General features: G+C 40.7%; 1 protein-coding gene across 1 annotated transcript in view; it reads right to left on the bottom strand.

Moving 5' to 3' along the window:
• The window catches only part of GCLC (glutamate-cysteine ligase catalytic subunit), a gene marked incomplete in the record, with an annotated part of 1,017,552 nt that overhangs the window by 21,049 nt on the left and 969,977 nt on the right, over positions 1–26,526 (bottom strand). Inside the window, 2 exon segments of the mRNA XM_044063752.1 lie at positions 3,614–3,734; positions 3,824–3,930. Of these exon segments, the coding sequence (XP_043919687.1) occupies positions 3,614–3,734; positions 3,824–3,930 (228 nt within the window).

The raw sequence follows: 26,526 nt of genomic DNA, 5'->3' as shown, positions 1-26,526 counted from the left end.
AACAGTAAACAAATAGTTTTTTTTTTTTTTTTTGCTGAGAAGAACTTCCTTTGTTTTCAATGCTTAGAATTAGATTGCAGCTATGCGCTTGCAAGGAGTATTCCAAATCAGATAGTTTCCTTCCTGAAATGCCTTGGGAAATTTGATAAAATAAAAAAAGCAGAGTAAATATGGTGCAAGGGAAGTCAGTGCTAAATGGGATGTGCTAAAAGTGTAATAATAATAATAATAATAATAATATTCATGGACCTTTCTCTTAGTTCACACCAAAGACTTTTTCTTTTACCATTACAGAAAGAAGGTGTAGGCAGGCATCAACCAGAACACTAAGAAAACACTGCAGAAATATCTGTTAACAGGCATTTCCTTCTTTGACCATAGCTACCAACAGGGGGAGCCCATAAACTTATGTGCCAGTGTGAGTGTAGTAGGTCAGAGGGGCTTGAACCTCCAGCAGTAGATGGCTACACCTTTCTTCTCCTGGAGGGTATGGGGATAATGCCTATAACAGAGGGCTGTTGTTTTCTTGTGCTGCAATATTTGATTGACAGCGACTGTGATTGACCAATGTGTGCATGCAGTAGGTCAGACAGGCTCAAACATCTAGAAGCAGGTGGCTATACCCCTTCTTTGCCTGCGAAGAATATACAAGAGCAGAATTATGAAAATGAGTTTTCTGCAAGTATGATTTGTTTGAGAATGTGCACAAACTGATTTATTTATTTCACAAATTTAATTTTAAGCAGGATAAATCATAGATAAGTCATGGCCAGAAAATTAGTAAGAAATCTGGTAAGTAATGCTTAAAATTAATATTCAAAGCATGGTGTTTAGACTAGACAATGGTGCAGACTGTAAGTAGACGTCTGCTCAATGTACTGGGTCGCAAAGTCAAAAGTCTGATGCAATTACTGGGTAAACAGTTTCCTTATTCTGACCATTATGTAAAACTGAAGGGTTACAAAACACTTCTGTATGAACATTAGAATATGAACTACAAAACTCACTGTACACACTGTAAAAGATATCTATCTTGTGGTCACTACAATTATAGTGTGGACCAGAAATGTGCAGTCTGCTGTTTTATTTAAATGACATGAAAATATAACAGGGCATTCACCAGAGGTTTATCATATTCAAACAAATACAGCAGCATTACCAGTACTGGACCTTTCAAGGAAAACTCTAATAGCTTTACACAGCAGAACTCAGAAGATGGTAACTGCAAATAAAATGACCAAGAATGAGGCTACAAAATGAGTCAAACAGCATGATTACTTTTGTGACACCAGATAAATTTCATAAATGCACAAGTCATAATAAAAGAGCAATATCTACTGTTCTACCAGGAGCATATCTTTCTGTGATTAATGCAAAACAAAATTTAGGTAAATAAAACTTGACGAGAAAAGAAGCAAGCTGTGTACTTTTAATTCACCTTGGGGAAGTACAGATTTCTATATCTTCCACTTGGCATTTTACAAGTAACAAATATTTCCAACAGCTGCTGCACAAACCACTGAGGGGCTTGTGTTGATAATACATCTAGTGACTGGCTATCACAGAGTCATACCAGAGAAGAACATAGGTTCCCTATTAGAAGACCGAAGACGTAGTCATTCGAATGCATTTTGGTTGAACTCAAAAGCCTGAAACTGCAAAATATCGAAACGGATTTTAAGCAAATTCTTTCCCTGGGGAAAGAATTTGCTTGGCTGCTTCGTTGCTTTGCCGTTTTTGGCACTGTAGTGCAGTCTCAGAGTTGGAATATTTAAGTAGGGGGTGTAGGGGGCGCAGCCCACCACTTAATATAATGTTTAAAGTATTTTATTTATTTTTTTTGTTGAAACAGCGATTTTTTTCCCCCTAGGAAAAAAATTGCTGTTCTGACAGTTCGAAATTGTAAGCTTTCGCTTGCATAGGGTCGATTAATCACCGTTCGCTTTTTTAAGCATTTGGTGATCTAATATAGACCCAAGAACATATTTGGAGAATGACAAAGGTAGTGACGACTCCAATACATAATAACCTCAACCTGAATAAAACAGAAGTGTAACACTCCTGTTAAATAAAACATCATCTTTCAAAGCTTATTCTGAACACAACAGATGTGAATTTGCCATTAGACAATGACGTAGAATGGAAATGAAGAAAAGAAGTCTATTTTGAAATATTTGTAGTTAGAAACTAAAAATAATAATTCAGTTTTGCAATGCTTGAAGTTAGGAAATCATACATCCACGTTAAAAGTATTTGGATGTGAATAGGTCAATCATATTAGAAGCAGAAGCCAGTCAGAATGGTAGTGATTCTGCAAGAAGTTAAAACAGTTGCTACTGGGCCCACAGCTTTTACAGGATGCGAGTGTAAGTGCGCTTACACAGAAAAAAAGAGCCATTATTGATGCCATATGGATGTGAAAAGTTACTTCAATATATTTACAGAAAAATTGTATTGTAGAAACAAAAAAATAATGAAAAAATACAAACCCACAGCTCGTACTGTATGGACCAGCATCTTTTAATAAACCAAACATGATAAAAACAATTTAAACAGGACTAAGTGCTTTTGCCTTTGTATACATGGGTTAAGACATCATCAGAGTCATCACACAGAAGAACCAAATGTCATATAGGAAAATAACGTAGAAACGTAATTTCCTGTTTCAAAAGCATCAGCTGCTAAGTCATACTAACATTATAAATACAATAATAATACTACACCTAAATTCAAAACATAATATTGTACATATAATATTGTTAAAATTATTATAAAAGTTATAACAAAACATGAATAATTCCACCTAAAATCAACACTTGTCTTTGAAACAGTGGGTTTGTATTTTTTTCATTATTTTTTGTTGTTATGGGACGTAGTGAGTGGAGGTTTGTTCTTTGTATTGTAGAAACAGATTACATACTGTTGCAGATGTAAGAAGTCATTGTACAAGGCACTGACAAGATTGGAAAGAAAGCTACAGAGTCTACAAAGTATAATCAGTTGTAATACATAAACCAGAAAAAATATATACAACCCATATGCCATGTCATTTATGAGAGTAGCACCAGGATTTGCTTGGGGAGGAACCAGAAGTATATGAGCATTACCACAATTCCCTATGATCGAAAGAAATGCAAGCGGTAGAAATGACCTAGGCAGCACATTGGCTAAGCAAGTCTCTGAATGATAGAAAAATTATGGAAATCTGGGGATACCAGAATGGTGGATATCACAACAATTAGAAGCTACAGAAGGCTTTCTATGCCAGATTTATGTTCTATCATGACTTATAAAGTATGGCCTAAGATGAGCTATGAATGGAGGTTCCAGTGGCCCTGTACATGAAATCGAACACAATTATATGCAGCCTCAGAAGTATTACCACTGGTTTGCATGGAGACTAGTGTTGCTTAATTGCAGATCTAGAACTTATGCCACTGGAAGTACAACAAGCTTCTGACCACTCATTCTGCCCTAACTTGATACCTTGACTCTCTCCGACATTTACATCAAATCACTAGACAAACTTTGGCCATGAAAAACAGTACCAAAGACAGCCAGCAGTTTAGATTACAACTGGTTTCCGTACTACCCCATCAACTCCAACACTTACCTGAAGCACGTTTTTTTATTAGCTTTAGGTAGTTTAAGATGGTACACCTTGTGTCCACGTCTACTTCCATATTAGCAAGATAATTGTTCAAGGTTGGGATTAAACCAGGGAAAACCCCTTCCTGTAGAAAAAAAATTGGTTATTTTCTTTACTAGTGGTTATGACTAAAATCTGTAAATTGTATGAGAGACTAGACACTCTGTCTGCTACCTTTCCATTAATAATTGCGTCGATGCTCATCAAAGTATATTCTTCTGCATCTGTCTCAATGCCATTCTGAGCTGTGGTGCAGCAGCCATCTACTACTGGACTGCCAGCTGTTAAAAACAAGAAAAATACATTTAGGTAAACAACTGAATATTAACACACAAGTGTACACAAACAGTAACAGGAGTGCAAAAAGAGCAACCAAATCACAGTGGTAAAACAAAATTAAAGGAAAAACAAAAGCATACTTTTCAACCCATCAGTCAGAAGGTCAAGGTTTGTAACTTCAAAGTGTTAAAAGGATTCCTGATGCCATGGCCCAAGGAATAGGTGAAATTCTGTCCTGACAACTGTGTGGCTGTGGCACAAATTTCTCAAATGGATCTACTGGGAGTTATCAAAGGTGTGTAACATTTCACAAATCCCTGCAAACAGAGCTCAAACCCAAGAGCTTGAGTACATATATGCTTGCTACAGATGTATCTGACAATGAACTAGACAAGATAATGAAGTAAAAGTAGAAGAACCAAAAAACTCCTTCATTTGTTGCAGGAGGTGGAAGTCCCCTGCACCATTATGAAGGGAACACTTGTCCCCAATACTTTCCCTATGTTATTACTCTTACTCCAAAGTAAAAACACCCTTGGGGAAAAGAAATTGGCAAGAGAGAGTGGAAAGCTACCCCACTCTTCTCCCAGAAGCCTATAATTCTGGACAGCATCAAAACATTATACTCTCTAGCAAATGCAAACTGCTCCCCTGCAGAGAGAGTACTAACACATAAACAGCTGTACCCTTGAACTGTAAAGCCCGAGTAACAGTGATGTTAGTGTTCTCATATCAAGCAACAGCCTGTAGACCACTTACAACTTAAAAAGTTCTGAAACAAGTACTGGAAGCTGCAAAACCCTTGGTGGAATGGTCTCTGACAGCAGCATTCTCCAAGGACAGTGCAACAGCTCATAGAAAAAGACCACACAATTACAAATTCACCTAGAAAGGCTTCACTTCTTAACTCTTCTGTTCTTGCAACAAAGAGCTGTTCCATGTTCAAAAACTTATGCACAGGCTTCAATTAACATACAAGCTGACAGTGCACAATCAGTGAGTGAAGGGCTCTCTCACCCCTTATTTCTGCTTCATGAAAGAAAACAGTAAGGTGACTGAAATTGTTTACAAGTAATTCATGAGAACTTTTTTGACAGATGATGCTGGTTAATCCTAAGAGACCCAATTATTGTAAAAAAAACAAACATACTTTCTTTAAAACGAGAGCCTGGAGATACAAGATCCTGCAGGCAAACCTGTAGCATCTAGTAAGAGACAGCCAAGCCTGTTGATCCTGAAAATGAATTCCTAATGATAATAGAGGTGCCTTAAAGGAGAACAGCATACAGAACCAGACTTAAGGGAGTGCTTGACAAGTTGATTCTGGGTCACACTCCTGCCCTCTATGAAGTCATGTTTGGTAGAAATACCAGAAACGAGCACCAAGACAATAAAATATCAAAAGCCCTAAGTCTTATATCTGACAGAGATAGGTTAGTATAATCTACACACTAACTATACAGGACAATATATAATCTCGTTCTGCCCAAATAGAAAACCTCTTCTACTTAGCAGATTACATTAGATGAGTAAAAGTCTTCTGTGCGTCTTCAATCATGTCAGAAATTCTATCAGAAAGTTTGATGGGTTCAAAGAATCTAAGACAACAGCCATGTCCTGATAATTAAGAGTCTGAAACCGGAGATCACATCCTTCTCTGCTACTTAGAAGAGATAAGGATGACCTTTAGTACCTCGTGATAGTGTTTCCCTTGTATATCAAATGCAATGACGTGCACAATTAGACAGACTGATAGGACGAAGCATGGGAATCTTACCTACCATGAAAAAAAAAAAGCATACCACAGTAAATCCTCTAGTGCTGAAACAACTGTATTTTCCTTAGTTGAAACTTTCAGCTGTTACACATACCTACCAGCATCTCTTTGTTAGATCTAATGTGGTGAACAATTGAGCCTTAACCAACCTTCCTATTGGTTTATCAACCATAGGCACCATACCTCTCAACCTCTTAGAAAAAAAATCTGGATAAAGCCTACAGTGATGGCAGGACAGATTTTAAATATTGCTCTTACAAACTTAGAAAGTTGACAGAATAATAGGTTTTGCATTAGCATGAATTTTCTGAAGGATATGGAGTCTTAAACGCAAATGTTTGTCATTATTTAATGATTTAAATCCTCAGCTATTTGCCAGAAAAGTACAGATTTTAGGAGGGACATACCAAAAATATGAGAGACAAATCTGGATATTCTGCGAAAATCTGTACACTTGAGAGAAATGACAGGCACTGCGCAGCTGTCAAAAGTCCGAAACGCTGTTCAGCTTCTTAAAATCAATACAGATGCTCATTGCTCCAACAGACGTTGAGAGTAACATCCTGGGGTTGTTGCACTTGATTTTTGACCATCAGCCTTACTGTAAGCATTTTTTGGACTTTGTCTCATACAGCCTCACTCTGCAATTCTGGTACTCTGTGTTTTAAGCTAACCTCTTGTCCCTGGAATTGCATCAGTATGGTGTTGAATCAGGTCTGTTCTGCCACGTAGTTCTGAAAACAATTATTTCTTTCCTAAAAGAAACCCCCTTATCTTTTATTTCTGTCATTTAATTTGACTTCAGGCACAGATATCAGTTTTCTTTCTTTCTTCAACATACCTACTAGTTTTGGTTGTTAAACTATAGAGGTTTATCCTTCTTTTCATGGATAAAGAAAGTTAGTAATGGCACATTTGTTCTGGCCTTCTCCTACCAGTCTATTTAACCCTGTAGTTTAAATCATTTAATTTTTCTACCCACAAACAGCACATTATTGCTTTTAAACAATGACATTACTTAAGAAAGAAATTGCTTACCTTTCCTAAATGTCTTTGTCTAACAGCACTTCAGTCTTCTTGGTTCTTCTTTGTTTACGGACATACTGTGCATGCATATGGGACTTGCGTTCCTAAGCTAGCACAGTACATCAGTGCTGTGCAGAAGCAACAGAGAAACCAGAAACTCTATTGCTGTTAGTATTGCCACCGGTCAGTTTTGTTTTCCCAGACTATCTGGAAATCAAACGGATTGCCTGCCTGGTAGTCCAGAAAACACTGTGCAAACTCCAGTTTTCTGTTTCAAAAAAAGAAACAGATTACTAGACTTTGTTAAATCGGCAGATTTACTATGCTTTTTTTTTTTTTTTTAAGCGCAGTAAATCCACAGGAAGAAATGCATGATAAACGGAAAAAGAGGGTATTCTCCCACGTCTGACACGAAGATGATGCCACGAAATGGGAGGAAAGTGGGTGTCACATGGGTGGGGTTACAGAAGGTACAAGGAGTGTGGCTTGAGTCCAGTTTTAGCCACAACTGAAGATGGCAACCTTAATTGCTGTTTTTTTATGCTTAAAAAGTCAGGATTGTATGAGGGACAGTGGACAAATGCAATGAAAATCAGATACGTTTCTATTTCTTTAGTTTTGCAGAACATTCCTAATTTTTATTGTATTTTCCTGTCCCCCAGCATATGTGAACAGAAAGTCTGGTTGCTCAATGGTACTGCAGTGGCTAGAATTTTTTCTACTGGTACATGCTTGATTTACAATGGGCACACTGGTTGGGCTGTCCAATCACTGTGCTCATTTCTCAACAGCATTGAGCAGTCATTGTATAAAATGAAAATACTCCACTAAACATTTGTTTGGAGATTCATAGGTATGTACTTGGCTATTGGCCCTAGGGCCCATACAAGCCTAGCCAAAAAATGTATCCTGGCTTTCACCACCCAAGAAAATTATTTTCCTGTGCTCCTGTCGAGCAGAGCCACAGAAGTGATCCCCGGGGTGAATTTCCCATTTCCCATCCAATCATCAAGATTTTTCTTGAAGAGTGCTAATGAGGAGCTCTGTTTGACATAGATAGGTAGTCTGTTCCAGAGTATGGGAAGTCTCTGGGACAGGAATCTATCCCTCCAGCATGTTCTGTTTATTGTGGTGACAAGGTTTAGGTCCCTAGAGCATGTAGCTTGGAGAAATTGGGATTTCTTTAAGTGGAGCATGTCCAGCAGCTCTGGGTTTGACATAGCTTTGTATGTTAGGCAGAGATCGCCCCTGAGTAGGCGATATGTGATGGAGTAAAGCTGATGTTTTTTGAGACGGTCTGCATAGGGCATCTCTTTGAGGCCAGTAATCCTCTTTGTGAGGTATTTCTGTGGTCTTTCCAGTTGTTGTAGATGTCTTGTGAGGTACATACCAAAAGGGGCGTTGTACTCTATAATGGGTCTAATGAGTGATAAGTAGAGGGGAACAATGACCTCTCTTTTTCTGGATGAGAATCCTTTTGTGATGAGATGAGCCACGTAGAAGGATTTCCTGACAACTGTGGCAATGTGATTATCAAAGGAGAGACTACTGTCCACCTGTGTCCCAAGGTCTCATCACATTTTCAGCATTAAGTAGACTACCAGATATGTGGTAGTTCATGGGTACAGAGTTTTTACCAAAGGGGATGACAATACACTTTTCGGCATTGAGCTTCAGGCCATGGCTTTGACACCAGGTATCTGTCTCAGTGAGGCCCTTTTGTAGTTTGTCCACATCGTTAGGAGTTTCGATTATGGCTCCTAGTTTGCAGTCATCTGCAAACTTTTTAGCCAAAGACCTTCTGTGTTGGCCTGCACTTCAGAGAAGTAGATACCAAACAGGAGAGGACCCAGGACTGTGTGGGTTCCGTCCGTGAGCCAGTTGGCAACCCATCTTGTGACATAGGGATTTATACCTGGTTTAGTGAGCTTATCTATAATTCCAGAGTGGGGGATGGTGTTGAAAGCCTTGGCGAGATCTAGATAAGCTGTGTGAACCATTTTACCCTCATCTATGGCTTTGGTGACTGCTTCAAAGAAGTCAATCAGGTTTAGGAGACATGATCTGCCTTTTACAAATCCAAACTGGGTAGGGTCCAGAGTTTGGAGATTACCAATGTCTTTGTTTATGAGTTCCATGATGATACGTTCCATGGCCTTGCAGACCAGGCTCATCAGGCTAATGGGGCGGTAGTTCCCGGGGTCCGTCGTGGCTCCCCCTTTGTGGAGTGGGATAACAGTCGCGGTGCGCCATTCAGTGGGTACAAAGCCTGAGGTGAGGCTATGATTGAACATGGTACTTAGGTAGGGTGCCAGTTCATTCTGTAGTTTGTGTAGAAAGCAGCGTGGGATATTGTCAGGTCCCATGGATGCTGTGTTCTTGGTTTTAGAGAGTGTGTTTTTTACCTGTGCAGCCGTGATTATAGGAACTTTGCATTCTTCCGGTATAGAGATGGGCCCTCTAGGGGGTGAGAGGGGGGTAAAGTTAGCACTGAGCCTATCTGCTAGGATGTTGGCAATATCAGTTGGTTCTGTATGTTTAGTGCCATTGTGCTGTAACTCGGAGCAGATCTGAGTGTTCCCATTTAGATTCTTGACATAGCTATAGAATGCTTTGTGGTTGTCTTTAGATTCAGTAGCAATTTTGTTTTCGTAACTAGCTTTGGAGGATTTTATGAGGGATCTCAGCTTCTTACTGAGGTTGACCAGGGAGTTCCTCCAGTCATGAGATTTTACTCTTTTTTGCAACAGTTTCTTTCTTCTGTTGTAGAGCTTGTTTATGGCAGAGGACCACCAGATTGGCTTCCTTTTTTTGGAGGATAACATCATGGTTCTATTAGGGATAGCATGATCCATGCACTCATGTAAGTGCTTATAAAGTGCATTTGTGTAGGATTCGGCAGTCATATCTCTACTGTCCGTCTGCATGGGTGTCATGAAGTTTGCCACTTCTGTCTTAAGAAGTGTGAAGTTGGTTTTGGAGAAGTTTTTTACGATGGTTTCCCTAATTGGGCCTGGGGGTGGGATGTGGATGTCTAGGCTGATTAGCTTGTGGTCGGATCTGACCAATGAGGAATTGACCTCTGGTTTAGAACACCGGTTTCCCATGTTGGTAATGACCAGGTCTAGGATATTGCTGCCCCTGGTGGGGTGTGAATAAGTTGATCCAAAGCGTTGGAATTTATGAATTCTAGAAAACATTGAGCAAAAGAGTTGGTACATGAGTAGTTTTCCCAGTTAATGGTAGGGTAGTTGAAATCGCCCATTATTAGGGTGTTGGGTTGTACCCTAATACTTTCCAGTGTATCAAGAAATGAGTAGTGCGAATCCTGGGGCATGTTGGGGGGGGGGTCTGTGGCATGCTACAATTTGGATTACGGTCTTGCCCAGAGTTAGTTGCACTTGGATAACCTCGGATGCATTATGCTGTGCAACAAGCCTGGAGGTGTGGATATCCTTAATGAATATGAACAAACACGCCTCCGCCTTTAGTGCTTCTTTCTGGGTTAAGTGGCTGAAAGGTGTGGTATGAATTGAAGCCTGGTAATGCAGGGGTGCTCTCTGGAGCTTTGAACCAGGTCTCTGTCACTGCACAGATGTCAATGTTTTCCATTTTAAGGAGTGCCTCGAGTGAGTGCATTTTGAGGTTTAGACTTCTAGCATTGAGTAGCATTACCCTCAGATTTTGCTCACTTGTACCTGTTACGGTGGTGAATTTGTCATTTGAACCTTGCCTAAAAAAGGCACTATAGGGGTGGCAAGAGCCTTAGCCAGTATCCGGAATCCTAAGGGCGACAGGTGCAGGCCATCTCTGGCAAAGCATTGTGGACTGTCAATCATGTCGTCCCAGGCAGACAAATACTGGATCCCCTTAGAATGACACCAGAAGCTTAGCCAATTGTTGAAATCAATCATTTTGTCCTTGTACTGTGGTATCATTCTGGGTGATGGCAGGATGCTACTCAGGGTTAGGGTCATAACTGCCTGGGATACAAGATTGGAGAACTCCTCCATGTCTCTTTTCATGTAGTCCAGGGAGGTACGTCTCAGGTCATTCACACCAACATGGACAATGACAGTGTCATATTTGTACTTATTGTTGAGTGACCTGAGTGCATGTGTTATGTGGCAGATCCTGGCACCTGACAGCAACTTTCTCCTTGTTTAGTCTAGTGAGTGGAACATCAGTGTGCCTGTCTATAGAGTCACCTATGACAGGAGTGTTGGGTACGTTGTTATGCCTTATGGGCTGTGGTTGAGTGGCACACTGAGTTTGTGGACCATGTGTCATTTGGGTTGTGTTGGGGGGTGGAGTTTGCTTGTGTTTATGCTTTGGATGTCCCTGATGCTTGGGCAGGTTTTTATTGAGAGCCTCCGCGAATGTAGGTGTGTGTTTTGTGTTTCTATGTGTGTGTTTTGGTGGTGTAGGTTTTGAGGGACTATGTGATGACTGTGGTGTGGTGCAAGTGTATACCTTCTCCTCTTGACTGTCTAGTCCATTCTTGGGTGAAGAGAGCTTTGCTTCCAGTTTGGCTTTATAAGTGCATCTCTCACAGGTTGTAGTGTTGGGTGGTAGGAGGAGAGGGTTGTTTGTGTACATGAGGCAATTGCTGCATTGCCCCAAGATGCCCAGATTCATCAGGTAGACAGGAGAAATCACTGGGAGCTGACCCTTGGACATGCCTGGATAAGTGCTTATTTATTAAGTACTAAAAACTGCTTTCCACTAGACAAGTGAGGAAAGTTGAGTGCTGTAGTAATTTGCAGCTTATGTAGTGCTTACAATGAGTTCTGAACAAGTGCTGAGTTCAAAGAAACAGATTTGAGTGCTGAAACTAGAAAACTGGCTAGTTACAAGAAACAAAACTAAGCTAGAAGGCTTCCCTCCAACACAGAAGGGCTTGGGGGCTCAGAAGGCTACATACCACTTAATAGGAAAGGCAGGAAACAAGCTTAAATTTTTTTTTTTTGTTCTCTTTCCCAGATGCTCTCTTTGTACACAGTAAGAGTGCCTGAAATCAGAATATGATCTCACTGCACTCAGTGAGCAAATGAGACGGGCCCAGAAGGAGTATCCAAACACAAATTTACAAGACAGGCGGGCAGTTTCAAAGCCACTAAGATTAACTGAAATTTTTATTTGCTTGTCCTTAAATGAGACTATCTCCTTTGCAACAGATTTAGTATTAGCCTTACACACAGGAATAGCCTTAGGAAACTTAACTGTATAGTCCAACAAATTATCCAAATGCTTTGAAACAAGTTCCTTGATTTTACCAGTGACCTATCATTGTCTACAGCAGTATGTTCAGCTGGCACCTCTATAATGGGCACTGGAATCAGGGGCTGTCAACACATTCATCACGCAGAAAAGTTATAATTTTCCCCTCATTACTCATGAGCAGTAAAAGCTATCCTCTTCAAACATTAAGACTGAGATATCAGCTTTCAACCTGCTTGGCACTGATAACACTTCCTCAGGCTTCAGCCACGGAGCGCTGAGTGTCACTATTTTCTCCAGATCTAGACTAAGCTGCTCATAAGTGGAACGCAGGCACAGAAGCATACTACAAAGTTACATAAAAATAACTATCTATTCTCATAAGTGGAATGCAGGCACAGAAGCATACTATAAAGTTACATAAAAATAACAATCTAGTCACCATATCACAGCCGCAATCTCCAAAAAAATACATAAAGGGCAGTCAGTGCAGCTAATAATGTAGTGCACTAACTTCACTTACCAAGTGCTATACATTTCAGATCCCTAATTATACCTAGTAACAAAGTACTGCATTTTGTATTCCATATGACTGTAGAGTAGCCTCAAAACCATTATAGTAATCAATATTAATAACAAACTGACACTGGATATGCACAGTAATGTGCAACTTAAAATAAAGGGGACATAGTCCATATACTAATTATGAACAAAGAGGTGTAAATAGTCCAAATTAACTGAAGTACTGTAGCTCCAAAACACAATACTATTAGCTAGCACTAACTTCTATGTACTGACCAGGTGTTGGATAAAATGTTCTTAAAGGCAATACCTCTGTTAGGAAAGTGCCTAATGTAAATAAAAAAAATTGCCCATATAAAAACAAAACCAGGGGAGATTGGGCAGATCAAGGTGACCCCTCTGAACTTAGCTGTGAATAGGCATTGCTATTCCAGAGGACTTAGGAGCTAAAAGACAGGACAGGAGAAAAAGATCAAACAGCATATCTGCAGATCAGCTTTTACCAACCAAAAAAGTAGAAGCCAAAACTTGCCTATGCACATCCATAAAGTGCAATAAATACAGTCATTACAATTTGGAAATGGTACTAGAAGGGTAACAGGCTGAAATTAGCCTCCGTAGCTATTCTGGGCATTAATTTAGGATTAGCTCATGGGACAACCATGTCTTAGACCATGTATGGGTGACTGATAGACAAAGCCTCAAGCTAATACATTCTTCTGAAGTGATGACTACCAAGAAAGTGTTTTCCAGGACAAGTACTTCAATTCTTCCCTGGAAGCTGTCTTTGAAGGAGGTAAAGTAACTCTTCAAACACAAGACAGTATTCAGTGGCAGAAGAGAATCTTTGAATAGGGGTCTAAGAAGAAAGGCACCGTTAAGAAAGGCATCACAGACCTTCAAAGAGGTCAAGAGGGAGTTTAGAAATCCTTGGTGGTAAGAGAAATGGTTGACATATAAAGTTTGATAAAAGCATAACTGAAGCCAGCATCAAAAATGTATTCATGGTAGTTCTAGGACTACAACAAAGAGCCAAAAAAGGATCCACCCCCTTTTCCAGGGGCCAAATATTTTTCTCGGAATTGGGATTTGTGGATAAAAGTAAGAATTTAGACAACCCTGCCAGTTACTTGGCCATCAACAGAATTGGAGCAACCAAGCAGTTAGTTTGAAGACATGATGGAACTGCTGAGTTAGAAGCCCTCAAAGGGCCTCAACCTGAGATGCTTCGCCAAAAGATGAGGCCAGTCCAAGGTTAAACCAGACTAGTTATCCAAACCAGAGATACAAGAATGACCCTGGCATTTTTCAGTCCTGTTTTGTGCAGAAATCTAGGAATAAGAGAAAGAAGAAAAAGGCATAAAGAACTGCATGCATGCCACACCTGGACTACAGTAGCTCTGCATCCTGAAAGGGGCTTAGGGAAGATAATAAGCCACTGCATTTGGGGTTTCCTGGGGAGGCAAGCAGATCACAGTGATTCTTTCCCTCTCAATGGAAAAGGGATCAACACCACCATTAAGCAAAACGTCTACTTGCGAGGCATCAGCAAACATTGTCAGAGTCTCTTTAGCATGGAGCTGGCTTCTTCAGGAATGCATACATCAGAAAGTGGTCAGAAGGCATGGTCTATTTCCATAATCTCATACCCACTCATCACAGAGGACAGGAGCAAGTACTCTCTTGTTTGCAAATATACCACATCACCTCCATTTTGACTCAGTGTATGTCAGTAAGCACTAGAGAAAGGGAATCGACAAATACCTACAAAGAAAAAGAACTGCCTTCATCTCCAGGACAGTGATATGCAAGCTGACCTTACTCTGTGACCAATCGCCATGGACCTTTCACTCAAGATAATGCTCCCCCAACCCTAGGGCTGACACATCTGTGGTGACAGTCATCTAGAGATTGGGGCATGAAATCTGCATAGGGAAAAGCTGATATCAAGAGCAAGTTATGTGCATCTGACATGTCTTGAAAATGCTTGTTGGCCCAATAACGGATCCAAGCACTGGCTCCACTGAATGTTTAAGGTCCACTCGAGGTTGCCTTGTAAAATTCATTGTAAAGAGAATAATAGAAATGGTGACTTTATAAGCCCAAATACTCTGAATCATGTGGCTACTAACACAGAGCTGGCATGGAAAATTTTTGAGATGCCAAGTAGGATAGGACAATTCCTTTCTAAGCTAAGGGAAAACTGGCCTTGCTAATAACTGTATTCAGAGGGTGTGCGGCCTACAAACAATACTTCACCCATGGTTTTGAAGTGCATGAATCAGTATCTGCTTTTTATTAGCAAGTAAATCACTTTCTAGGCACTTTATGTTATCATCCCTGTTTTTATGGGCTGTTAACTTTGCTAAGGATTGCATAGGTTCATACGTCAGTACTAGACTAACTTCCATTGTGGGCCATTTTAAGTCTAACCAATTTTCCCATTTGAGAATCAAACCTTGCACCTTTTGTTTGTAAAGCAAACACATTAACCATTACGCCAACCCTCAACCCCCGAAGTAAAAAAACGTTGCAATGTCAGCCTTAAATTCATCCAAGTTGCTACTGTTGCCTCTCCAAGTTCACATTTCCATATTCTCTTAAAGTCCCTTCCAGTTACCTGCACACTAGTGAGGCAGTGTGTGTCTGTACTACACCTCTCTACTTCCACTAATGTGTAACTGCACTACAGCTACCTTATGCATCATGGGAATCCATCATGTAGTCTCATAATTTGATTGCTTTTCCCTTTATGACTTCCATAGGTGTTTGCAGTACCCTACAGAGTGGGGCAATGACATCTGCACTTCTGGAGTTGACGCCTGACAAGGCTTCCCAGCACTCTGCTACCTTTGCTAATGTCCTCATATAGTGCACAGTATAATTTAGCCAGGGCAATAATAACATCCACATCTTTTCCTTTTATCCTTCTAACATTTGAGTTACTGCCTCATGCTGACACCAAAGTGCATATGCCTGCACCTTTCCTACAATTAACCCCAAATACCATTTACGTTTCTATCTTGCAGTTTACATTAGAATATGACGGGGCTGGAGGTGACATCTATATGCATTCACTTCAACTGAATCCTGGTGCCAAAAAACACCAGTCAGCTTTCATTCTCAGTCAAAAAGGGAGCGTCTAACATAAAAATGTTGAGAGTTACAAGTCCAAGCAGTAGGTCACATTGCATCAAAATAAACAAATAATGGCTTCTCACTTCACAGCACCCATTCAACTGTTACACTAATTCACTTCAGATTTGATTTCACTGAACAATAACTGCCACCTATTACCACCAGGGTAATCCTATGGGCTAGGCTTGTAAAGGCTCCAGGGCCATTAGCCTAGTGCACACCTATGAACCTTCTGCCTCCTATCAGCTAACCAATTCCCTATCCAGCCCACCACTTCAGGACTGTGCCAAGAAGCTGAATGTTGAACAAATTAAGTTCCTAGCTGCCAGACCTGATCAACTTCTGATCCCTAGACCACCAGTGAAAAAAGCTTTGCTATATTTTACTAGTCACACATATTGTGACCTATGTGAATTGGTATTGGGCGTTCCTATCCGACAAAAGAGTGAACACTGAATTATAAGGGTTAAGCAAATCAATTAACTATACGGATTAAGTAAGAAATAGGAATTCTTCCACAAATCAAAAGCAGCAAGGTCTGTAAACATAAAGATGTCTACCCTCCACCTCTGTAAGAGTGACTGTTGCATTGCCATGGAGTCAGATAAGTATACATCCTTGTAGCTTGTACAGGACAAAGATAACATTTAATATCTTCTATTCTAAACAACAGCAACTGCAGAAATTAAAAAAAAAGTTAATTGTACTAAGGGAAACTAGGGAGTGAGAGTTGCAATTATGACCAGGAATGCCTGGTACAGATCCCCAACCACGTGCTTGTCAACACACTTTCACCACCTTCTGTATTCTTACTTTCTGAAATTCTGGTACATCTCTCCAAGCTGGGAAAGAATCTGTCAAGTAAAGATTTTAAAACAGTACTGAAATTACAAAGAATAATAAGTGTGGTGTTCTACTCACTGAAATTCCTACGACCGTCACACATACTCTGTGAAATTCCTACGACTGTCACACAAGGTGTTAAGAGTTACAGTAAAAACAGGATAAAGAAAACTCAGTCACCAAAACAACTGTAATTATGCACATTCATGTTTGTTTAATAAAATACTTCAGAGCTTTAAGCAGGTTTGCAAACAAGGCACTTATCTAGTTTGCCATGTTGTCAAAGTTGTCGAATAGATCGTCACTGAAATATCAGTAGTTCGGGGTCCAAAGATGAGAAGTATGTAAGGCCTTCAGAAGGGAACATCAAAATCACCCATTGTGATAGAAATAGAAGATTAATAATCCTGCACCTGCAGCTTATAATACAAGCAGCTACCACTAAAATGGCAGGCTCATGCCTCATGCAATACTTATTTGGGTGTTTATAAGTTAACATCTAAGCAAATACATTCACTCTTGTTTAATCTTTTTGAGGAAAATTGCTTTAACTACAGAGCCTGATTTAACAAGAAAGCAAAAGCTACTTTAACCATGGATTTTCATTTTTTTTTTCAAAAGTGAGATCTAAAATAATGTAACAATACAAGGATAAGCAAAAAAACAGTATAACTTGCTAATATGGATCTGCCTGAAGTAGCAGTTTCATAGTTTTATTTATCCCCTGCAAACCTTCTCTTCTAAATGGTCAATAGTACAGTCTCTAACATACTAGCTTTATACTTGTTACCTCCTATTTACATACTAGCTTTATACTTGTTACCTCCTATTTACATACTAGCTTTATACTTGTTACCTCCTATTTACATACTAGCTTTACACTTGTTACCTCCTATTTACCTACTAGCTTTATACCTGTTACCTCCTATTTATTTACCTCGTCTATACTTAAATCTGCCTAATGTGCTAGTGTCTCTCACATAGATGGGAAGTTTGTTCCATATTCCTGGTATTAAATGTGCCACAAAGCTGTCCCTTTTAACTGCTCTGCCATTCACTATAACATAATATACTCTACATTTTAGTTATGGGTATAGTTCATCTATAATCAACCCAATTTCATTTCTAAGTTCAACATTTATTTTGGCCTTGAAGGCCAAGCATAACTGCCCCTTATTAATTTATACAGAACAGTACAGAGATCCAGCCCATTTATGACAGTTATTTAAACCGTTTACCTTTTTAGTGTATAGTCTTTGCCCAGTTTCTAAAGTTGTGATTTCTGACATTGATAGAGTACAAAACGAAAAGCCAGGGTACCTTTTTGCCTGGGCTTGTATAGGCCTCAGGGCCGATAGCCTAGTACCTACCTATGAACCTATATATCAGATTACAGGTCTGACTAGATGTGTAAATGTGTTTTTTAAAACATAAGTTATTTCTTGTGTTGTAAGTATGAAGAACGAGCCCTGCTTGTTTCAAAGTATTATACTTGACAACACTGACATGCCATCTAAAATGCAGCCTTTGTTCAACAGTAATGCTTAGGTCTTTTAACTGGCTAATCTTATCAAGTATATTCAAATGTATTTTTATATTGCCATAGGTGCATTTGTCAAATTCAATAACTTTGCATTTTTTATAATTGAAATGCAAACTTGCTTTAGCTGCCCATTGATTAAATTTATTTAGATATTTATTTAATTTAATCAGATCTGCAATACAATTTATTTGGGTACCAATCTTGCAGTCAGCTGTGTATTTTTTCAACCAGAAGTGTCTGTATTTGGTATATCATTGAGGACCACATTAAGCAAAATGGGGTCCAGCAACACAACCCTAAGGTACTCCTTTGGTTAGTGATTTTATGCTAGATTTAGATGGATGTCGCAGTGGTTGCATTGTCGCCTCACAGCAAGAGGTTTTCCTGTTTGATTCTCAGCTCGGGTGTTAACTGTGTGAAGTCTGCACGTCCCCCTTCATTTGTGTGGGTTTCCTCTAGGTGCTCCGGTTTCCTACCATGCTACAAAGACATGCACCTGGGGTGTTTCTCCCCATGCCTCAGCTGAAAACTGGCTTTGTTCCAAATTGGACTTTCCCAGTAAACAAATGTTAAATAAATAAAGACAATGTGGTGTCCTTCAGAATCGCACACTGAGTACGACCAGTTACCCAGTTTGTTACTTATCTTTTTACATACTGATTAACTTTTGCACTCCTGAGTGTGCCATTCTTCCGATAAGACATTAAACCGAGGCCCCGCCTGCTTGAGTTGGTAGCAACTGAGGTGAATGTAAAAGATACCATGAAGAGTAGATGAAATCCCCAGATTTCTAGCCAAGTGAGACTAACTTGATCAACAAAGGATTAACAGAGAATAATAATAATGGAAGGGGGCACTGCATGCATACAATCTCAGGCAATGAGTGATAGGTCCTAGTAGGAATCTAAAGAGAGAGATACTTGAAGCAGACACTGAATTCCACCACTGACAAAGGAAGAACCAAAGGCCCAAATATGGAAAGAATCATCAGGGTAATCTCAGTACAGTTTAGCAACCATTTGGCTCAGGGTGTGGGAAACCCTCTGACCATTCACTCCCACAGTCAGACCCAATGGGAGAGCTCCTGGGATACAACACTCTGCACCTACTCATTACCAAGACCAAGGGACCTTTCAAAAATAGTTGCTAGAGATGTGCCTCTGTGTTCCACTTCACCCACACCTGAAAATGCAAAGATGGAGGGCTATGACTGACAGATTTCACTGATGTACATTCCCCTTATGCTAGGTGCAGCCTGGGTAAATGAGGGCATTTTATGTAAACGTAGGACTAGAGTAACATAGCGCAACAGTGTACCAATATTCTAATACAACACATTATGTGTTTCTGTTCTTTCTCTGGGTTTTCCATGCCATTTCACATTATAAAACACAGTCTCAAAAAAGTACAGTTTTGTACCTACCATAAATGTAGATGTTCGAGTGCTAATACAGCTGCAGTAATCACATATGGGTTCTCTGCCGTCAGGCGGTCCCTCGGTTGGCCGAATTCCAAAGTCTAGGTCCGGCGTCGGTTGTTGTAGCTTTCTTTCCAGACGTCAGTGAGGCAGGGGTATATAAGACACAGCCGACGCCATTTTCTTCAGTCTTTCTTGCCCCAGATGTCAGATGCCCCCATAAGGAAGGCAATACATAAATTATATTTATATACATGAAATACAATATAATAAAAAATCAGTAGTTGCAAGCAAATATACCATAGAAGGATAACCCCATCAGGTTGTATGAAGAGGGGTTAGGCCCTAGGCCTTTACCAAGAGGGGAAGGAGGGAGGGAAAACTGTACTGCAGCTGTATTAGCACTCGAACATCTACATTTATGGTAGGTACAAAACTGTACTATGTTCATCGTGCATACAGCTGCAGTAATCACATATGGGTAGAATCCCAAAGCTACGCACAGGGTGGTAGGCACTAGGTGGAACTGGGATGAGCCAGAATGCCCTGCAACACAGCAGTGGCAAAGCCTGCTCTAGTTTTGGAATATAAAGGCAGGTGGTAGTGTTTTGTGAAGGTATGCACAGAACTCCAAGTGGCTGCCTCCAAAATATCTTTGGTAGGAACTCCTCTGAGGAAGGCTGCAGAGGTAGCTGTGGCCCTGGTGGAGTGGGATCTGATGCCTGAAGGGACAGATTTTCCATGATAGGAGTAACAAAACTGTATGCAGTGGCCTATCCATTTTGAAATTGTCTGTTTGGTAACTGGCTTCCCTTGAGCTCCTACAGCATAGGACACAAAGAGTTGTTCTGATTTCCTGAAGGGCTTTGTTCTGTCCAAATAATAACGTAGCTGTCTATGGATGTCTAAGGAGTGTAGGAGCCTTTCCCCTTTGTTTTGAGGATTGGGGTAAAAGGTAGGTAAGTGTATGGCTTGATTTAAAGCTACCCTGGATACCACTTTAGACATAAATGACGGGTTGGTTCAAAGGGAAACCCTATCCTGATGGAAGATGAGAAAGGGCTGCACAGCCATGAGGGCTTGTAGTTCTGATACTCTACGAGCTGAGGTAATGGCCAGAAGGAAAGCTGTTTTCCAGGACAAGTATTGCAAATCTGTTGAGGCAGCTGGTTCAAAGGGAGGCAATGTTAGTTTTTCTAGAATGTAATTAAGATCCCAGGCTGGTATTGGTTGTTTCCTTGGTGGTCTTATATTCTTAGCCCCTCTGAGGAACTGTCTTAAGAGTGGGTGAGAGAATAAGGGTGGATCCGTGTTGAATTCTGCAGAAATGGCTGAGGCATGGATTTTTATGGAGGAAAATGAAAGTCCATTGTTCAGCAGCTCAGCTAGATACTGTAATACCTGAGGCAAATTCAGTTTTTTAGGGTCCTGGCCTTTTTTCTCATTCCAGGAGAAAAACCGTTTCCATTTTGCGGAGTAAGCCTTTCTAGTACATGGCCTTCTGGCCTCCAAAATGACATCCTGCACCTCTTTGGAGAGTAGGGTCTGTTGTGGTTTTAAGGAATTCACCATGCAGCGAGATTGAGTGTTTTCAGCTGACTATGAAGAGTTTTGTAGCTGTGCTGAATCAGCAGAAGAGGCATTAGAGGTAGGGGCCAGGGAGGAGTATGTGTTAGGCTCCTCAGGAGTGGGTACCAGTGTTGTCTTGGCCAGTCTGGAGCAATCAGTATCATCTTCGGTCTGTCTGTTCTTGCTTTCAAGAGTACCTTGGGCAGAAGAGGCAGAGGTGGGAAAGCGTAAACTATCCATGCTGTCCAACTGAATGAAAGGGCGTCCACTCTCCAGGCCTTTGGGTGAAAGGTCCTTGAACAAAACTTTTCCAATTGATTATTCCTGTGGGAGGCGAAGAGATCTATGTCTGGCCTCCCCCACGCTTGGATTATCTTTGTAAACACTTGAGGATGCAACTTCCATTCTTGTGGATCTGTCATATTTCTGCTTAAATTGTCTGCCAGCGTGTTTTCCAAGCCTGGCAAGTACTGTGCTTGAAGTTCGATTTGCCATTCCAGAGCCAAGTTCCAAAGAGTCATGGCTAGTCTGCACAGGGGGTATGAATGTGTTCCTCGTTGTTTGTTTATGTACGACATTACTGTGGTGTTGTCTGTTCTTATCAATAATTGTCCTGGATGCAGGTGGTCCTTGAAAGCTGTAATTGCATTTATCACTGCTATCATTTCTTTTTGATTGAAGTGAAGGTGCTTTTCCTTTTGGGACCATTTGCCCTGAATGCACCTGTCTGTCATGTGCGCCCCCCCAGGCGTAATCTGAGGCGTCTGTTGTGATGACTTGATTTGCTTGAGGCTTGCAGAATGGGAGACCTGTGTTTGTTTGACATGCTTGGGCCCACCATAGAAATTCCTTTTGCAAACATGGAATTATTGGTATTATTGTTTCCAAACTGTGGCTGTGTTGAGACCATAGGTTTTTAGGTACCATTGAAGTTTCCTCATATGCAACTTTGCACATGGGATTAAAAGAATGCAAGATGCCATGAAGCCCAGAGCCTGCAGGATTTTCCTTGCAGTAAGCCTGGTACAATTTGCTAGTGTTTTGAAGTACTGAGTTAGTTGCCCCTGTTTTTCTGGCGTAAGATAGGCCATCTGGGTGTTTGTGTCCAAGTTGGCACCCAGGAAAGTTATTTTCTGAGATGGTGTTAGACTGGATTTCTCTTTGTTGATTGTGTATCCCAGAGAATTCAGTAACCGTGTTGCATAAGCCAGATGTTCCAGAAGTAAGTGTTTGCTGTCCGCGTGGATCAGGCAGTCGTCCAAATAAGGGTAAATTTGTATCCCTTGAAGTCTGCAGTAGACAATTACTGATGCCAGGCATTTCGTGAATACTCTGGGCGCAGTAGATAAGCCAAAGGGCAATGCAGAGAATTGATAGTGTATTGAACCTGCAAGAAATCTGAGGTATCTTCTGCAGCTTTGTCTGATAGGGACATGCAGGTATGCCTCCTTGAGGTCCAATGTTACCAGCCAAAACTCCTTGCCCAGCATGGGAAGAAGCTGCTGTAATGTGAGCATCTTGAATTTTGGTACGAGTAAGAATGTGTTTAGGATGGATAAGTCCAAAATGGGTCTCCAGTCGGTTCCTTTCCTTGGTACCAGAAATAGCCTGGAATAAAAACCTTGACCTTGTTCGTGAGTAGGTACCTCTTGAATAGCTTTCATGTCTATGAGCTTTGAAATTTGTAGTTGTGCCTCTGCCCTTTGATTGTGTGGCAGGTTTGGCATGCCTCTCATTTTTGGGAGAGTGTGAAAATGTCTGTAGCCTCTGTTTATAACGTCCAGTATCCATTTGTCTGTTGTGACAATATGCCAATTTCTTGTAAATAATGCCAGTTTCCCTCTCAAGGGTGCTGCCAGCTGAGACTTGCTTGGCATGGAAAGGAGGAAGTCATTGAGTTTGTTTCCTGTATTGCTGTGCACTGTCTTCGCCACCTCTTGGTGCTGGAGTTTGCCATTGCCTGCCTCTATGTGATCCTTGTGATTGCCCTCTGCCCCTTGTGCGCCTGTATCTACCTCTTTGGGGCTTGTCAGTGGCTGGAAAGGACCAGTTTTTAGAAGGCCAATTTCTGCTAAAACGTGGTGGTTGAACTTGTAGAAAAGCTTTGACAGTTTGCATAGATTTGGATTTTTCTTCCATTTTCCGTAGTATCTCCTCAGCATTAGTACCAAATAGCACATGCTTTTGTAAAGGAGCATCTAGCAGTTTAGCTTTCACATGATCAGGCAAGATTTGTTCCCTAAGCCATGCCTGTCTACGAATGACTGATCCTGTAACAGCAGCTCTACTTGAGGCCTCTAGGGCATCATAGCCACATTGTAAGGTGTGTTTACCCACTTGTTCTGCACTATGCAACATATCCTGCAACTCCTTCAAATCTGGTTGTTCAGGTTGAGACATTTTATTTCTTAATTGTGATAACAGAAACTGCTGATATTTAAGCATATGAAACTGACAATTTAAGGCCCTCATGGCTAGTGTGGCCGAGGTATATACCTTTTTTCCCCACCTTTCTAAGGATCTTGACTCTCTTTCGGAAGGTAGTGGATTCTTAGCAGTAGAGGCCTTCATTCCCTTGGGGCCTTGAGAAATGGTTTCAGGGTCAGCATTATGGCTTTTGTAAAGAAATTGGTGAGAGGTAGGAAATCTGTAGTACCTATCAGGCTTGACTGGGGCAGGAGGCAGGGAATCCGGATTAAGGCAAGCCTCTGAATAAACATCATCAAGTACGTCCAAGACAGGAGGTATCGCCAGAGGTCTGTGTTGAGGTAATAAAAGAAATTCCCTAAGTCTTTTCTTGGAATCAGAAAAGTCTTGGCCTTCCCAATGGAAGTGTTCCCTCAAGGTGTGCAAGGTTTCCCCAAAAGAGAAATCCTCAGGAGGAGATACAGAATGAATGGACTGCTCTGCATCAGAATCTTCAAATGGGGAGTAAGAGTGTTCCTCTACATCAGAATGTTCTGAAAAAATGGAACCCTGATCAGAAGAGGGAGAATCTTCCTCCACTCTGGGTCTCTTGTCTGGAGGGGGTTGGGAACCCCTGATAAGAGTAATTAAATCCTCAGCCATTTTAAGCATCTGCTTTTTAGGCATGGGGCCTGGGGATGGGCCCTGTGCAACAGGCCTCTTGGGATGCCTGGCTGATTTGGACTTAGTAAAGGCCTTAATGGAAAAGGAAGAAGAGGGCCTAAAGACACCATGGGTGGAAGTGGACCTGTCCACATTAGGAGGCTCAACGCTCACAGTGGCTTCAGTGGTTGTAGTCTGGGTCTGGGCCGAGGTACCTGCGGTCTCGGGTACAGAAGACACCGCCAAAGAAGTTTTGTCGGTAGTCAGGGACTGCATAGGCGTCTCGCTGAGAACCGGACCACGTGTAGCCGGTTTTGGCATGGTGTCGGTGGGGACCGCGGACCTAGCGTGTCGGTCCTTGTCCTTGCGGTTTTTGGACAAAACGGTAGTCGGAGTCTCCGACGACATTTTATAATCAAAAGCTGTACCAAAAAATTGTTGGGCGAACTCTGCCCGATGCTTAATAGTGCGTTTATTGAAAGTAGCGCAAAAGCAACAGCCCAAGACGTCGTGGTCTGGGCCTAAGCAAGGTATGCAGAGGGAATGGAAATCCTTATGCGGTATTTGCTTCCCACAAGAAATACAACTGTTAACTTTTTCTGACATCGGTCTGAGGCAAGAAAAGTTTCCCCAACGGGGTACTTAGCTTTAATGAAGACTTCGGTTTCCAATTTTTCGTAAATTCAGGAGCTGGCCGACCGGCACTTGCGAACTGCTTCTGCTTTGGGCACCGCGTGGCAAAAAAGACTGAAGAAAATGGCGTTGGCTGTGTCTTATATACCCCTGCCTCACTGACGTCAGGAAAGAAAGCGACAACAACCGACGCCGGACCTAGACTTTGGAATTCGGCCGACCGAGGGACTGCCTGATGGCAGAGAACCCATATGTGATTACTGCAGCTGTATGCACGATGAACATCAGGAGGACTCAAAGATACCCTCCTCTTGGATGGAACTGGTTAGCAAGTGTTACAGACATTTTCCTACAGTTTCATCTGGCACAGTTATCCAGTACAAAAAATGAAAAAAGAACATTTTGGTTGTTTCTCATGCATTAGGATAGAACCTGAAAAGAACAATTAAAAGGAATTTGTAAAAGTATGCATGCTGCTAAAATACTGTGTAGACAATTAAATGACCAATGGACATGCTTCAATATACAGTACCGGCAATGACAATGATCTGCAATTCTAAAAACATGGGTCCCATCAGCCCACTTCTATGCTATGGAGCATTATTTAAGTGACTTGCTTTCCATATGCATCCAGATTACTACTGAAAAAGGGACTTAGAGCTTCAACGGCACTCAACCACTGTTAAAAAGGAGGAAAGTAGGCATGCATGAAGGCTAAACTTTGAATTTCATACACCATTAACCGCCAAAAACATAGAGATGTCAAGGAATTCTACAGGAATAAAATACTCTGCTATGCTGGAAATATTTTCCACCTTTATTAACAAAAAAACAGTACTTAAGCACTTTCATCTCTATGGACTTCATCAGAACTACCAAACACTTCCCATCACATGCTTTTATACTATCATAATCCCAATCACATGTCAAATTCAGCCAACAGCATTCAAGGCATTCAGTAAAAAATGTTACATTATAAAAATACAAAAATGCAAGTTATTGGTAAAATTCTCTGAATACATAAAATGGTGTTAAAATCCTCTAAACTGCTAAATATGTACTGTAACACACAAAATCATTGAGTAAAATCATGCTGGATCACTAAAAAATGTTCAAAAACAATGTTAATATTGTGTTCTAGAAAAGGATGCATAAAATATAACAAAATAATAATACAGTCTAGCTGCACACATTTTTAAGAATCTAATGATGGATAGAGATACTGCCATTAAGCCCAAGGGGTACCCCTGAATTCAGCCTGATTTGTCGCATTAAGTCACTGAATTTAACTTCCATGGGCCACCCTTGGGGGTTCAACAGGTATTTGTTCCAAAACCATGAACGTGAATTTTTTGTGCATCCAAACACTTGAATGTGCTTATACAGGGCATTATTCTCAATGCCCTTTTTATGTTGTACAATATGCTTCCAGAATGTACACTCTGCCTTACCTACATAGCAACAGTGGCAAAGATCACAGCAAGCTGGATACATTAACCCCATACTGTTACAATTATATTTATAGGTAAATGTAAAATTATAATCAAAACTTTTAAGCTTAAATTCAGTAAGAGCATTGAGAACACATCCCACACTTCGTTATGACAATGTTCACACACTTTGATCTCCCTTTCTAATCTCTCTTAATATTCATACACAAGTGACCTAATATAATTTTTAGTCAAAGATGTTATTACTGCACATATTTAGTAGTTCAGAGTATTTTAATCACCATTTTACGAATTCAGAGAATTTTAGCAATAGGTTGCATCTCTCTTACTATGCATTTAACATTTTTTACTGAATGTCTTGCATATTAGTTAATTGTGACATGTGATCTA

The sequence above is a fragment of the Protopterus annectens genome, chromosome 2.part2 (genome assembly GCF_019279795.1).
Source record: "Protopterus annectens isolate FY-2018-M chromosome 2.part2, PAN1.0, whole genome shotgun sequence".
NCBI lineage: Eukaryota > Metazoa > Chordata > Ceratodontiformes > Protopteridae > Protopterus > Protopterus annectens.
The sequence above is the reverse complement of the archived record's forward strand: the minus strand, read 5'-3'. Positions and strand labels throughout refer to the sequence as shown.